The sequence below is a fragment of the Xenopus laevis genome, chromosome 8L, assembly GCF_017654675.1.
Source record: "Xenopus laevis strain J_2021 chromosome 8L, Xenopus_laevis_v10.1, whole genome shotgun sequence".
NCBI classification, from domain to species: domain Eukaryota; kingdom Metazoa; phylum Chordata; class Amphibia; order Anura; family Pipidae; genus Xenopus; species Xenopus laevis.
The window spans coordinates 64,993,957-65,009,402 of NC_054385.1; the positions used below are offsets into that span (position 1 = coordinate 64,993,957).

The 15,446-nt window shown below is 39.2% G+C and overlaps 1 protein-coding gene across 2 annotated transcripts in view; it reads right to left on the reverse strand.

Annotated features, from left to right (window-relative positions):
• Positions 1-15,446, reverse strand: part of tap1.L (transporter 1, ATP-binding cassette, sub-family B (MDR/TAP) L homeolog) — a 22,941-nt gene continuing 7,495 nt past the window's right edge. Inside the window, exons 6-13 of one of the 2 annotated variants that reach the window (XM_041571878.1) lie at positions 12,612-12,817; positions 11,990-12,187; positions 11,643-11,771; positions 10,980-11,168; positions 4,427-4,600; positions 3,300-3,459; positions 1,730-1,866; positions 1-1,351 (exon numbers count right to left, since the gene is read on the reverse strand). In XM_041571878.1, coding sequence (XP_041427812.1) covers positions 1,121-1,351; positions 1,730-1,866; positions 3,300-3,459; positions 4,427-4,600; positions 10,980-11,168; positions 11,643-11,771; positions 11,990-12,187; positions 12,612-12,817 — 1,424 coding nt within the window. In that variant the 3' untranslated portion in view covers positions 1-1,120. The remainder of the gene's footprint in view (positions 1,352-1,729; positions 1,867-3,299; positions 3,460-4,426; positions 4,601-10,979; positions 11,169-11,642; positions 11,772-11,989; positions 12,188-12,611; positions 12,818-15,446) is intronic. The other variant, NM_001171889.1, reaches the window with a different exon arrangement.

Below are 15,446 nucleotides of genomic sequence, written 5' to 3' on the forward strand. Positions count from 1 at the left end.
TAAATATGCCACAAAGCACAATTAATGTTTATAAAACACACAATTTCATGTACATGTTTACAGTCAATGTGTATTTATGAAGGAACAGGGTCAAACCATTCTCCAACACATCTACAAGTATTCATTAAGTATTTTTAGAAATGACAGAAAAGTTGTTGCTGTTAAGACCCAATAATCCAAAATGACAACTGCCCATCTCCTACACTACTTCATTCCTCCAGCTGGTGAAATGTGGAAGTTGATAACAAATCTGTCTTCACTAGTTTTCTTCCTATTTTTCCTTTCAGCTGTTATTGATCTTCTTTGCAGTTGCTTTTCAGCAATGCAAACTCAGTGTAACCCCCCAGTTGATTTTTGTCCCGACTCTCTAGCCACTTTCTTCAGCTGTGTGTACCAAAATCCGGACAGGGTCAGACTGGGCTGGTGGGACACCGGGAAAAACCCCAGTGGACCCTGGATCTTCTGAGCCCTCCAGGCCTAGACACACTCCCCACACGGCCACTCTCCTTACCACTCTCCCTGACCCGGTCACTGCCCAACCCCCTTTACTGGCCCTTACTGCCGATGTACAGGAAAAAGTAGGGGGGGGGCAGAGGGGGCTTTGCGGCTGGGTCCTGAATCAGGACAACTAGGTGTAATGGATATTGAGATTATATATGTTGGGTAAGGGGTACAAAACTTGTACACAACAGGCCCAAAGCTGCTCAGCCCACACTAAGGTGATACCTCACCTTCAATTTTCCCTAATGGTATTAATATTCTTCTTTAATATTGTGGCATTATATGCAGCCCTTTGCAAACACTGTTCAGCATTCACACCAGACCATTCCCTACTAGAGTTAACAGCCAACATATCTGCCTGTATATTTCTAGCGTGCTGGTGGATGGCAGAATACTATAAGGAAACCCATACAGACATGAAGAGAGCATACAAACATAACTGTGTATCATCCATGTCACCTGCTTTTTATTCCCCATTACACCTATACTACTATTAGAATACAAAAAATAGTTTGAGCTGATAGTAAGATGTCAGGAAAGATTGCCTATACCTGCTCAAGTGGATATGATCAGAACTGAGCCTATGTCAGAAAAATACTTTGGTAATAAATAACAGATGTTATTGTGAAGGCAGCTGTTCTCCATTCACTCTCTGAAAACTGCTGAGCTGTTTCTGCCACAGTCTTGTATAACTGCCCTCCTGTTCCAGCAGCTGATCATGTGTCCCTTGTTCTGTGATGCGGCCTCCTTCTAGTACGAGGATGCGGTCTGCTCTCTGCACTGTATTTATTCGGTGGGAAATAAGTAGCACTGTCCGATCTCGGGGACCATCATACACTGCACAATGCACCTATTGGGAGAGGAAATATGTGCAAAGTTTATTACTTGATTGTTTCTTCTTTGCATCAAATGTTAATATTTTGTTTAATGGCTTAAAAGGCAGGTGACAAAAATTCCAAGGATCTGTTTGATTTCATGAGCAATAAAGTTTGAGCCTGTGTAATGGATATACCATAATACTTCTAGAATTGTTAGACAAGTGTGCAGCATTTATGATAAAGTTCACAGCTCAATACTGTGTATAGATGTAACAACAAGTAGTGAATATATATGATTTGAATACATGGACAAGCCATTTTTAAACTCCTGCATCAGTAATTGGTTGTTTTGGCATATAAATCTGTATGTTCAATGTATACATCCATGTAGTCATCACTGCTCGTCTCACCTTCTGTTCACTTTCTAAATCAAGTGAGCTAGTAGCATCATCTAAAATGAGGATTTGGGGGTTTCTCAGAAGAGCTCTTGCTAGTGCTACCCGTTGTTTCTGGCCCCCGGATAGCAGTCCACCTTTCTGTCCAGCACCTGAAGATACATATGAAGAATGAACGTATCTTCCAGCACTACTGTTCTAAACATGTATCTAAGCAAAGAGATTAAAAAAAAGCATATCCATTCAGGATTCCACCATAACATTTCCCAACATTTCATATGATCAGTTGGGGCTGGACCCAGGATAAAAATCTTATTGGTGGGTCCTTGCAGCCACCCAAAGAAATTTGTGACAGGAAGTGGAGGAGAATATCACTGTACACTTCTACATATGAACCCACAAGGAAAAACATTAAAGCATTAACATTGGCACAGAGAAACACAGAGAAAATTGGCTCTGCCGCTCTCATTATGTAGATTTTCTACAGGCAGAGATGAGCACATCTGCTTTCTTTTGCATCACCATGTATCTTCACTGAAAAGTGCAGGTACATGGAGCAGAGATTGGCCTGAAAAAATGCCTACTTTTTGCATTTTGTATTACTATAACTGGTTCTGTTGGAGCTCCAGCTTCCTAAAATAATGGGTTGGGGCTTCTCATGTATCACCCAGCACACAGTAATCCCTTGCCATTTAAAGGGGCACTGTCTCAAAAATGAATTTTGAATTATTCTGAGAAACAATGCAGCACACACTATCAAAATCTTAACTGACTCCTGGGTGAAAAGAGACAGATTTCTGACAAATTATACATACCAATACCTTTTCATTAATAGATGTATTATTTTTGTTATAGTTTTTTTGATATTAATGATGTATTGGTAGGCTTCCTCAAACCTCTGCAATGCCATTTGATAGTAGTGCATTGCAAATAACTGACTGTAATTATGCTTTTGAAACCAGATAACTTTTTCTCAGTGATTCACGGCATGTGTATGTTGTTTGTAGCTGGTAGAAAGGTGAAGCTGAGGAACTACTAAGTAAATTATTAAATATGTAAACAGAAAATAATAATATCAATAATAAAGTATAAATATGCAATTCAGTTAAATGGAACCTAATGAAATTTCCATACTATTACCATCCTAGGTAAAAAAAAAAAAAAGGTTTTTCATGCACATAAGGCCTGACTGGAATGCATGTTTAAATTCTATACCTGTACCTCCATGTACGTATCTTTCATTTGCAAATTTTAGTTTTTGCCATTCATGTTATTGAGATGTGTACAACTGGGCTTATACATATTCAATCAATACTCAATCAGATCATGGAATCTACATAGAGCCAGTGGTACAATACTGGTAAAGGCCAAACTGAATGCCAAAAGAGACTCAGGGGCAGCACTGCAGTAGGACATCATTCTAGTCATATGGATACTGTGTCACTAAATAAAAATGCCTTTAAAATATGGTTGAACCAACATTTACTTAACTGTGGAGGTCATGTAGTGAGCAAAGTCTGGTGCTAGATGGGAGTGTGATGAGAGAAAGAAAGAAGAATTGAGACAGAGTGATATGATTACACACCTGTCTGGTATCCACTTGCCATTTCAGAAATAAAATCATGGGCATGTGCAGTCTGTGCTGCCTCCTTTACACATCCGAGGGAGACGTCTCCCATTCCATAGGCTATATTATCCTGCAGGGAGCGGGCAGAGAGAGTGGGCTCCTGACTCACTACTGACACCTGTGTTTGGGGAAAAAAATACAGAGTTTTGAACAGGGAAAAAGAAAAGTGTCATGAAGATACTTGCCAAGAAATATACATATACATAATGATATGAACAGGGCAGAATGGGTAGGAAACATTGCAAAAGTATTATACAATAGTGATCTCATCCTGCAGTGTAAAATTGAATTGTGCTCTCCACACTAAGCGGAGCCGAATTTCAGGGTTTTAACCTGGAGATTCGGCTCTTAAAGTTACAAGAGGCAGCTTTTTGACGCCCCTTGTAACTGCCCTTGCCTCATGGCAGGAGTGGTCCTGCCACTAAAATCACCAAGGTCACCACCAAGATATTTAACTGACCTAGACATGATAAGGATTGACATGATAGGAAAAATTTTGGTAGTGGATTAATTACAGGATCCCCTGCAGTAGAGGGCCCTTCTAACGCCAGAGAAGACAGCAACTTTTACACCACTCCAGAAGGCTCTTGGTGATGTTAGGCTTATGTGCATGATGCCTACTCGTAAAAAATATGCTCATGACCAATATCTTTCATGTTCTGTACATGATCTGATCGCTGAAAAGATGGGCTGAGGTCTGGTGCTTAGGACAGCACTAAACCTTAATACAGCCCTGGGCAGGTGGTAAGCACAGTGCTGCCAAATTCAAGTATTGTATTTACAGTAAGGCAAATCTCCTTGCACTCCATTTTGGTAGTGCAAAGACCAGCACCCAACGTCAGAATGGGCAGAGGGGGGGGGGTTGCGGCTGGGGAGGGGGCCTGTGGAGGGGGTGTGGGGGCCCGAAGGGGGAAGGGTGTGCTGACACTGGTGGACCCATACCCCACAGTCCGACACTGCCAGCATCTTTTTTCAAAAGCTTGCAGGGCAGAGTGCAAAAACACTGGTGTTTGGACATGTTTCTTTGCATGCTATATATATATTAGTAATCTGATATTTTTTGTACATGTAAATAGAAATCTGACCTTTTCCCGATAATACTCATTTTTATAAAGGGTGATGCACTTCCCATCCACAATAATCTCCCCTTTCTGTGGCTGGTAGAATCTCAGGAGGAGTTGCACCACTGTAGACTTTCCTGCATCGCAAGGACCGACCAGGGCAGTGACTTCTCCTGGGTGCAATTCAAAGGAAACATCCTGAGTGCAGAAGAAAGGAAGTGCTGTGATTAGAAATTAGGTTTTTCAATAGCATACTTGCTACGGTAAGGAGTGGGAAATATTAACATTACTATATATATATATATATATATATATATATATATATATATATATATATATATATATATATGGCATTACTTTTGTTTCATAATTAAATATAATGAGAAACATTCTATTTTCATATGTTTTAAAAGCCAGAAATTCTAATGCCAAAATGCCAGTGCCAAATATGTATCATTGCATTGCAATACAAATAAGTATACTTTAGACTGCAAGGCCATCACATATGGTAAATTTCAAAATATGCCCTATATCTTATAATAAATACAATGTAACATAATATATCACTCACTTTAGATGCCCACATAGCTATAGAAATGATACTGATACTGAAAATTACTGCTGGCCTTTACAGGATTTTACAGTTAAAGGGGTATATTTATCAAAGAGTGAAATTCCGCCACTCTCCATTTATTTCAATGGGATTTCGAAAGGCATATTTATCAAAGGATGGAACTTTCACTTTCACCCATTGATAAATACTCTTTTAAAAATCCCATAGAAATAAATGGAGAGTATTGGCCCTTGCCTGCCTGCCTGTACTGACCCCAGTCTGATTGACCTTGCTTGAACTCCGTCTGTACTGACCTCGGCCTGCCTTACTATGCTTTTCATCTACTCCCTGAACTGTTGCCTTCCGTCCAAAACCGGAGGCACGTGCCCCTTTGCATGTTCAGAACATCTGCTTTGCTCTTCTCAAGTTTAAGACCTGGCGGCATCTGAGTAGCTAAGGGCTCCTCCCGAAGCCAGAGGCGGATGCTAAAGGCAGAAGACTGAGCAGAGACCAGACAGCCTAGCACTTGTTCTGAATTTAGGGAGCCTTAGGTGACACTTACAGAGCATTTGAATTTAGATGGGGTCAGTGATCCCCATTTGAAAACTGGAAAGCGTCAGAAGAAGGAGGCAAATAATTAAAAAGCTATAAAAAATAAATAATGAAGACTATTTGAAAAGTTGCGTAGAATCAGCCATTCTATATCATACTAAAAGTGAACTTAAAGGTGAACAACCCCTTTTCGGAATGGGATTTGAGCACCCAGATATTATCTGTTGGTGATCAGATTTATTATTAGTTGTGCCTGTGTTTGTATGCTAGTAGTAAGTTATTTACTATTAATGGTACTTTTTGCTTAAACCAGGGGTGTCCAAACTTTTTACAACGAGGGCCAGATTTGGTGAGGTGAAATTGTGTGGGGGCCGACCATTCATCCTGACATGCTGGATCCCAGGCAAAATGAAATGTGAAGCCACTACAATTTATGGTATCTCTCTGTACAGACTATGAGCAAATTTAGGGGCTGTTCCTGCTGAATTGTGCTTAGTACAGGGAATACCTATGCTGCCATAGTTTTATGGTATCTCTCTGTACAGACTATGAGCAAACTTAGGGACTGTTCCTGCTGAATTGTGCTTAGTACAGGGAATACCTATGCTGCCATAGTTTTAGTCATTTGTAGATTAAAGAGATAACCGTAACCTGTCTAATACCCTAAAAGACAAGAATATGAGTGAGAGACACTGTTAATATATATATATATATATATATATATATATATATATATATATATATATATATATATATACATATTTAATGAAACATCCACCAATTAATAACCTTACATTGCTACCCTCCTCCCTTGTTTATTGCAAGGCACTGAGTGAGAGACACTGTTAATATATATATATATATATATATATATATATATATATTATATATATATATATAGATATAGATATATATATATATATACATATTTAATGAAACATCCACCAATTAATAACCTTACATTGCTACCCTCCTCCCTTGTTTATTGCAAGGCACGGCCAGCTTCTAAGACTGCCTCGGTAGATGGAAATTTAATTTGAGGGTTCTGGCATGTTTTACTTAAGACAGCAGGGCCCACCACCTAAGGGTATCAGTCAGACAGAGAGCTGAAAGCCCAGAGATGCGCGCATGCGGCAGGCCACTTGACTTTACCTCAATGTGCGCATGAACCCGGAAGATACGGCAGACCACTTCACTTTACCTCCGAAGTGCGCAGGGGCCCGGAACCCAGAAGATGCTGGGGGCAGGTGATGTTTCTCTCCATCCTGAGCCGGCCGCACGGCAACCTTCAGATAGGCGGACCCTGATTGGCAGCAGTCTGGAAGTGGAGGATATCGCGTCTTCCATCCATTGCCCCGGGCCCCTTAAATCAGGCGGGCCCTAGCCAACTGCCTAATCCTGCCCTGGCTGCGGGCCAATTCAAAATGGACCGCGGGCCGCAGTTGGCCCGCGGGCCGTAGTTTGGACACCCCTGGCTTAAACAGAAACAGTTACTAAGGGGCATATTTATTATGCTGTGTAAAACAAAATTCGCCTAAAAAAACAGTATAAAAAGCTGTGTAAAATATTGCATGGTGTGTGTAATTTTATACCAATTAGAATGCCAGATTTGCCACTGTATTTTACATTGATTCCAACGGAAGTCACTAAGAACAAACAAATTTTACTCCGTTTTTTACACAGCGTGTATAACAATATACTGAGCAAAAAATGCATGTGATTTTGCCTTCCCATTGACTCCAATGCAATTTGGCAAATTATAACACCGGTTTGCAAATTTTGACACAAATCAAAACATGGCAGATTCACTCAACACAGATTCCAGCCTCCAAATATATATCACAACAGTGCAGCAAAAAGCCACCATGATCCCAACAGCTTGATACTGTACATGCTATTAGTAGCTCTCCTTTTCCTTCATGTGATACAGGTTAGTCTCTGACATAAGTCACATAAGTAATATTGTCAACCCAAAGTTCATAGCTTTTCTATGTCCTTGAATAAGCCTGAAGGGGGACATATAGCCTGAAAACTCTATTCCAAACTTCAAAACACAATTTTCCTTAAACTGATTACAAATTTGTAACATGTCAAGAAAAAAAAGTCATCAATAAGTCTGCTAGAAACCATTTTAAAATAATTTTTAAAAATAGTTTGCTTAAAATGTAATCTATGGGAGATGGCCTTCCCAAAATATTCAGCTTTCTGTATAAGGGGTTTCCAGATAAATTATTCCATACCCATAATGTTCTTAACAGTAGTGATGGGCGAATTTATTCGCCAGGTGCGAATTTGCGGCGAATTTGCGCGATTCGCCGCCAGCGAATAAATTCGCGAAACGCCCGCGAATAAATTCGCGAAACGCCCGCGAAAATTCTCGGCAAAAATTCGTCGGCGCAAAATTTTTTTTTTGAAAAAACGGACGCTGGCGCCAAAAACGAATTTTTCGTCGTTTCGCGAATTTCGCGAATTTTTCTGCGAAACGGCGCAAATTCGCCCATCACTACTTAACAGCAAAACTTAAGCCATATTTTCCTCATATAACAATGGATAGTGCACAAAAGAACATTTATCACCCATTGCAATTGAATACAATACATTATTGAATACTGCATAGTGTATTTAACCATAAATCCAGTCCAGGTAAAAATCTTACTGTTTCCAAATAATAATGGAAATTCCCACTAACCTAACCTGAAGATCTTAAATGTCTATTTACTAATTCTTTACTAAAAGATGTATCAACATGTGAGTTTAGAGCTTAAAGGACACATATTATGTAAAAAAATAAGAACGTACCAGCGCATTAAACTATTTTCGATATAGAAGAAATGTGCTATAAAAAGTTGTGTTTTTGGGGTGATTTATTGAACATTTCTGCAAAAACCCTACTAGTCCCACCCATCTGTTCCACTTCCTGCTGCCTTCTTTCCCAGGCTGTCCTGGGAAGTCGGCAGCATTCAGCACACTGCACTGTAGGATATGAACCAATCAGCAGCTAGGCTGACCTGCTAGGGAACGGAAGCCTGTTTTGCTTGTGTGACTGCAGGTCAGTGATTGGATGTCCCCCATCTACTGTGCTTCTGCTAGAGACCGTTAGGACACACCCACCCTTCATTTGAAACAGGGACAGGGACCAGAGAACAGCTATGGGGAGCACAAATAGAGAGGCTTATTTTGAAGACAATACTAATTTACAGCCAAAAGTAAAACCAGCATCATAAAGTATACATTATTTCCTATGTAGCGCTATAGTAAACTGACTTGTGCGAGGGCAGTTTTAGCTACTTTCCTTTGTGGGCTGATACCACAGATGAGCTCGCGCTCTCTCTCGGGTAAGCCCTCGCAACGCGGTGGAGGCAGTGTGTATTGTAACTGTAACAAGGTGCAATAGCACAATGATGGGCGCCAGTAGTTCTTTAACGGTTGAACATAGAACTGTGTTTATTGAACAATAGCACATAGATCATTTAGCACATTGATCCACAATGGAGCATAGAACATACACAGCAGCATAAAGGAAGCATATACTCACAGCACGTATAGGCTGAATCCCCACAGGCTAGGGAGTACACAGCAGAGAGTGAGTTGACAGCATGTGATGGGTATCGCCCAGTTTTCAGGATATCTTCCAGTGGCAGACTAGGGGAATTCCTACCATCCCTACCTCAACACTTGGTTCCTTACTCTGGGTCAGTAATACCCTGGGATCTTAATCCCTCTAATCTCCTCAGCGGAGCCTTGAGCTGCTCAACTAAATAACCTCTCTATCACTCCTAGAGTGATCTATAATTGAGTATCAGCACTACCCATTCCCTTCCAGCCTGCTTGGTTGGGCTAAAGCAATGGACTCAGAGCACATGGTTCCTAAACCTTTTATACTCTGGCACAGTGCCATCTGGTGTACACTGTGTGAACTACAGGGGTTACATAAGCACAAGGTCCCCATAAGGACCCACTGAGGTGTCCATATTACTAGGGATGTGCCTCTCTGTAAAGTGTAAGGGTGTCTAAGATTTTCACATCCCTACACCTACAAAACTAGTTGTTGTTTTTTTAATTTATCCTATATGTCCCCTTTAATAAAAACAACTCACCCATGTTCTATTCATTTCTATGGGATTTTTAGAACAGTGTATATCGAATGGTGAGTTCTAACTTTCACCTATTGATAAAAAGAGTTCTAAAAATCCCATAGGAATGAATAGAACATGAGTAAGTTTTTATTTATTAAGCTCTAAATTCACATTTAGATAAATCTTCCCCTTAGTATTCTAAGTATTTCTGGATAGTACTCCCCTACCACACCACCGGAACCACACCAGTTTGCCCCCCCCCCCAAAAAAAAATCTGCCCCATTTTCTTTGCCTTTTAAGAACAAGATGAGTAGCACAGATGGGCTATAGACACATATTGTAGCATGTCTAGTTGAAGGGAAATCCAAATTGGCATCAACAACACATGCTTACTGTTGGCAAACTGTCTTAAAGAGAAGATTCAGTGGCACAAGATGATACACATAAACCCTGCTGCTTCCGTAAGGTAAAAAAGGTGCAGTTTATGTAGGGAAAAGTGAGAGAGTGCTCTCTATGAATATTTATCTGAGGAATTTGTGCAGTCATATATCTGAGCTATTCTAGTATACCTGTTGTGACCACCAACAAAATGGGGTAAATTTATCAAAGAGTGAAGTTCCGCCACTAGATTGAAATTCCACAGCTCTCCATTCATTTCTATGGGATTTTGAAAGGCGTATTTATCAATGGGTGAAAGTGAAATTTCACCCTTTGATAAATACGCCTTTAAAAACACCATAGAAATGAATGGAGAGTGGCGGAATTTCACTCTAGTGGCGGAACTTCACTATTACCTTCACTCTTTGATAAATATACCCCAATGTATTCTAAGATATTCTAAATGTATTCTAAACATAGCACTGCAGGGAAAATAAGTTAGTTAAATGCAAGTGGTATGAGTCCATCATAAATCACATGGACGTGTAGTATATTTCAATGCAATGTTTTGTTAAGTGCATTAAATAAGTAACTTGTTAAGTAACTTGCATCGTATGACAAAAACTGGTTCAGGCCTCTGGTTGTGAGTATAGAACAGGGATCCACAACCTTTTGTACCCGTGAGCAACATTCAGAAGTAAAAGGAGTTGAGGAGCAACATTAGCATGAAAACTGTTTTTGGGGTGCCAAATAAGTGCTATGATCGGCCATTTGTAGCCCCATGTGGATTGTAAACCTACATTGAGGCTCTGTTTGGCAGTGAACCTGGTTTTTATAGAACCAAAACTTGCCTCCAAGCCTCAAATTCAAAAATAATCTCCTGCTTTGAGGCCACTGGGAGCAACATCCAAGGGGTTGGAGAGGAACATGTTGCTCACGAGCTACTGGTTGGGGATCACTGGTATAGAAGATAGAGATAATGAGTTGCACAAGAATACAATTAATAAATAAAAGATACCTGTAAAACCAGGGAGTCAGGCCGAGTCGGGTATGCGAAAGTGACGTTCTGAAATCGGACTATCCCTTTAAGATCCTGAGGGGCCAGACTGCCTGGAGCAGGTGACTGAGGTTTACGGTCCATATATTGAAATATTTTCTCTGAAGATCCAACTGCTTTTCTGACCTCTGGGTACATCCTGAGCAATACCTTAGTATATTGCAAAACAGCTTTAGCACATTAAAAGGCCAAAAAATGATTCACATATGAGCCAATAAACACTTTCACTTTGGTATTCACCAGTGTGTAGCTGTAATACATTTTCTTTTCCACAAGAGAACCAATTTCACAGTTCAAATTACACATTCCCAGAGAAAGACATGATAGACAGACTGCGAGAGTGACACACACATGCACTAGTGAGTATTCAGTTATTCAGGCACTTCAAACCATGCAAGATACACAAAATATTGCTTAAGAGATCATTTAGCATTTTAAAGCACAGTGCTTAAACACTTACATTGCCATTCAGCCTAAAGGTTTGGGGATTTCATTTTGTAGAAATCAATACAGGTTTCAGTTTTACAGTTAGTTTGTCTTAATTGCATTAAACTGTTTTTGGACAATGTATACATTAATGATTTAGCCACCTTTAGAAATAATCGTTTGACTTCTATTTCTCACCTCCACAGCTGATGAGAACTGCAGCTGATATAAGACGAAGGACACCAGTTCCCCTCCACTGACCTCTCCATTAGTAACCAAACGTCCACCAAAGTACAGGATTGCAACCTTCAGCACCAGGCCAGAAAACTGTGTTTTAAGAAGATGAGGATGATGTAATGCATGGAATGCATGTTTTTCTATATGAATAATGCCTGCCACTCACTCTTCATTTCAATGTGATTTTAGAGGGGTACGTATCAAATGGTGAACGCTAACATCCACCCAGTGCTAAATACTATAATATAACCACAATAATAACAAAAATTAATCATTTATAAGTTAAAGAGTATATTTATGCTACTCACACTAGTTGCCACCGCAGTGCATCCATAAGCCAAAGCTTCAGTTTTATTGAGTTGGTATGTGTCATGCAACCTTTGCTCATAGCGCTGACATTCACCCTCTTCATTTGCAAAGCTTCTTACAGTCTTCATATTGGAGAATGTTTCCAGGGCTACTTGATTGGCTTTAGAAAAAGATTCCTGGACGCGCACAGCCATACCCTTCAGAGGTTGAAAGATATTTACTCAGCAAAACATTTTAAGCTCCTTTTATTGTACGAAATTATTTTAAAATATATTTACAAATAATGGATTTTTATGGTGCAGCTAAGTCACTTGTAAATAAAATTTACTAAGAATCTTAAGTTTTAATGATATTTTTCCCCAGACATAATTGGGCTTGGGAAAAATGTTCACTGCTTTTCAGTAAGAGATGCAGAAAATATTTCTGCTTTTTAATATAACTGTATGTAGTAATGCAACAATATTTAATGAAAATGGTTTCTAAAAATGGCTAGGATGACAGGTTTTTTGTATAATTTACACCAGGAAAATGGTGAGCGATTTACCATCTAGCCACAATAGCTGAACTCCCTACATGCAAGACACAAGCCTAATGCTATATTAAATAAATCACTTGCCTTACCTCATAAAATGTTCCAGTTAGCTTAGGAACAATTGCAATGACACACAGACATAATATTGTGAAGAAAGTCAGCTTTGGGGACAACATGATCATGTAAAAGCTGAGGAAAACCACTCTCATAAAGTACCACATCAACAGGCTTAGTTGATGGGATAGAGACTCGCTCACTGTTATGGTATCCGTAGTAACATGAGACGTTATGTCACCTGTAAAAGAAGTCATTTTTAATGGAAAAATAATCAACATTATTGTGTATTTGTGTAAACAGATATAGCTAGCTATATGTAGCATGTATGTGTTCCCCAAAACCACTGCTACATAACTTGCACATCATTCTTGACAGCGCTATATAAATAAATGATGATGATGATGTCACAAACCAATATACCTATTTATGCTTTTTCCGATCAACTAAATGCGGGAGAGATTTGTGTTGCTAGATATTTCACTTTATCCCAAATACTGAGAATATGGGTAAAGCTGGACATAGATGTTGATATTTTTAAAAGATCCGATCCTCATTGTGAGACCACGATTTTCGCAGGAACGATCGTACAATCATATGAATTGACCATCAACTAAAAAGACCAATTTGTCAGGAAAACAAAGGGGAGCTGCCTGCTTGGCCCTGCAAACATAGATAGATTGCACTGGGACCGATAAAGATTTTTTAACCTGGCCGATCAATTTCATGACAGATGTAGGCCAAAAAATCGTAAGATGTACGATTGTTCAAATCCCACTAACCGCACGATAATTTTGAAGGATTGGTCGGACTTCACTAAAATCGGTCTTTCGGCAAGAAGAATCGTCGCGTCTATGGGGAGCTTAAGTGTACGATCATTAGTGTTTACTCAAAATAAATGTTATTTATGGTATCCAAGGGAAAGTGCTTGGGGACATTGGTTGAGATACTTTTCAGAAATAGTTACCCACTGTGGTGAATATTTAGGAGGTTTAGGTTATTTACTAAAACTCAATTTTTTCCTATTTTTAAATCAAACAGTCATCCTAACTCATTCACAAATTTAACTAATTTATCAAAATATCTGCTCAAAAAAGTCCCTGAAAAAAAATCATTGCAACAAGATTTGGTAAGAATTCGAATCGTACGACTTTTTCTGATCTGACACTCAATTTTTTCAACTTGTCGCCCGAAAACCCAGACTTTTTGGGAATAATTTACAAAACCAAGCACAGATGACATTATCTTCAATAATATATAATAAAACTTAGGGTTTTTTTGTTTCCCCTTTAAAAACTTGACCAGAAAAAAAATCGAGGTTTAATAAATAGGCCCTTAATGTGCTACTGGAGCTAACTGAACAGCTTTGTAGTTTTTCTTGGTTTTAGATTTTATGAGCACCTCTGAAAAAGAAGATATGGTGTGGACTGAAGAAAGGAAAATAAAACAAAGAAAAGAGAGAAAAAATCACAATGCTGACAATGATAATTGAGAAGAAATTATGAAGGGTTTGTGTATGGCCTGTACTCTATTTCAGCTAGGCCTCAGCTCTACAGATACATACATATGATATGATATGATACTTATGATATGATATTAGACAGGATAAGTTGCAAACAATAACATGAGGTGTTTTTTCCACCAGTGTATCTTCAGTGGCACTATATAAATAAATAAATCTATGCATGAATTAAGCAACATAATATGAATATATAAGGTGATTTAATAGTCTAGAAAACTGGGTAGTGTTTAAAATTGTGACTGTCCACCTTAGTGAAATCATGAGTCATGTGTCTTTCCACTCCTGTGTCTCCATCTCCCAATTTAAAAAAAAAAATCACACAGGTACTATTATTATTATTATTATTATTAACATGTATTTATATAGCGCCAACATATTTCGTAGCACTGTAAAGTAAATGTGTTTATACAACTAAATCACATGAATTACATAGGTAGAACATATGGAGTTACATACATCACAATCAATACCGGTACAAAAGGTGAGGTAGGCCCTGTGCAAATGATCTTACAATCTAAAGGGAAGGCAATAATACACAAGGTGTGGGAGTGGGCAAGATCAGAATTGAGTGGGTGAGAAATGTGGTACTGTATGTGGTATTGCATTTGGTAGTTAAGCATAGTGAGAGATTTCTTGAAATCAGAAAGGTTGGGAGAAAGTCAGACAGACCGTGGGAGAGAGTTCCAGAGGAGGGGTGCAGCCCTTGCAAAGTCTTGAATGCGAGCATGTGAGGTTGTAATGAGAGAAGAGTTGAGTAGCAGGTCAGTAGAGGAGTGTAGTAAGCAGTTTGGTGAGTATATAGAGATGAGATCAGAGATGTACGGTGGGGCAGAGTTATGAAGTGCTTTGAATGTCAGGGTCATTAATTTGAATTTAATTCTGAAGAGTAGTGGAAGCCAGTGCAGGCATTGACAGAATGGCGTGGCAGAGGAAGAGAGTTTGCTGAGGAGTATAAGCCTGAAGGCAGTGTTCATTATGGACTGGAGAGGTGACAGTCTATGGTTTTGTTATCTGTCTAAAGTATATATTTATAGCTATTCTTGTGACTGACAAGGAAACACCACAGTGCTTCACTGCTCCCTAGAGTCATGTTTAATCCTATTGGTTTCGCTTAGTTCCAACATTATTTTATGCCAGGTATAAGCCCTTGCTAGTATTATGTGAAAACTATTGCTAGTATTCTAGTATTAACCAGGCCCTCAGAAACAATATCATATAATGTTTGTTCATCTGACTCACCAACTGTATAATATAGTACAAGAAACCTGATGGGATGTCTTCCATATTGTCAGGCCCGGATTTGTGGAAAGGCCACCTAGGCCCGGGCCTAGGGCGGCAGGATTTTAGG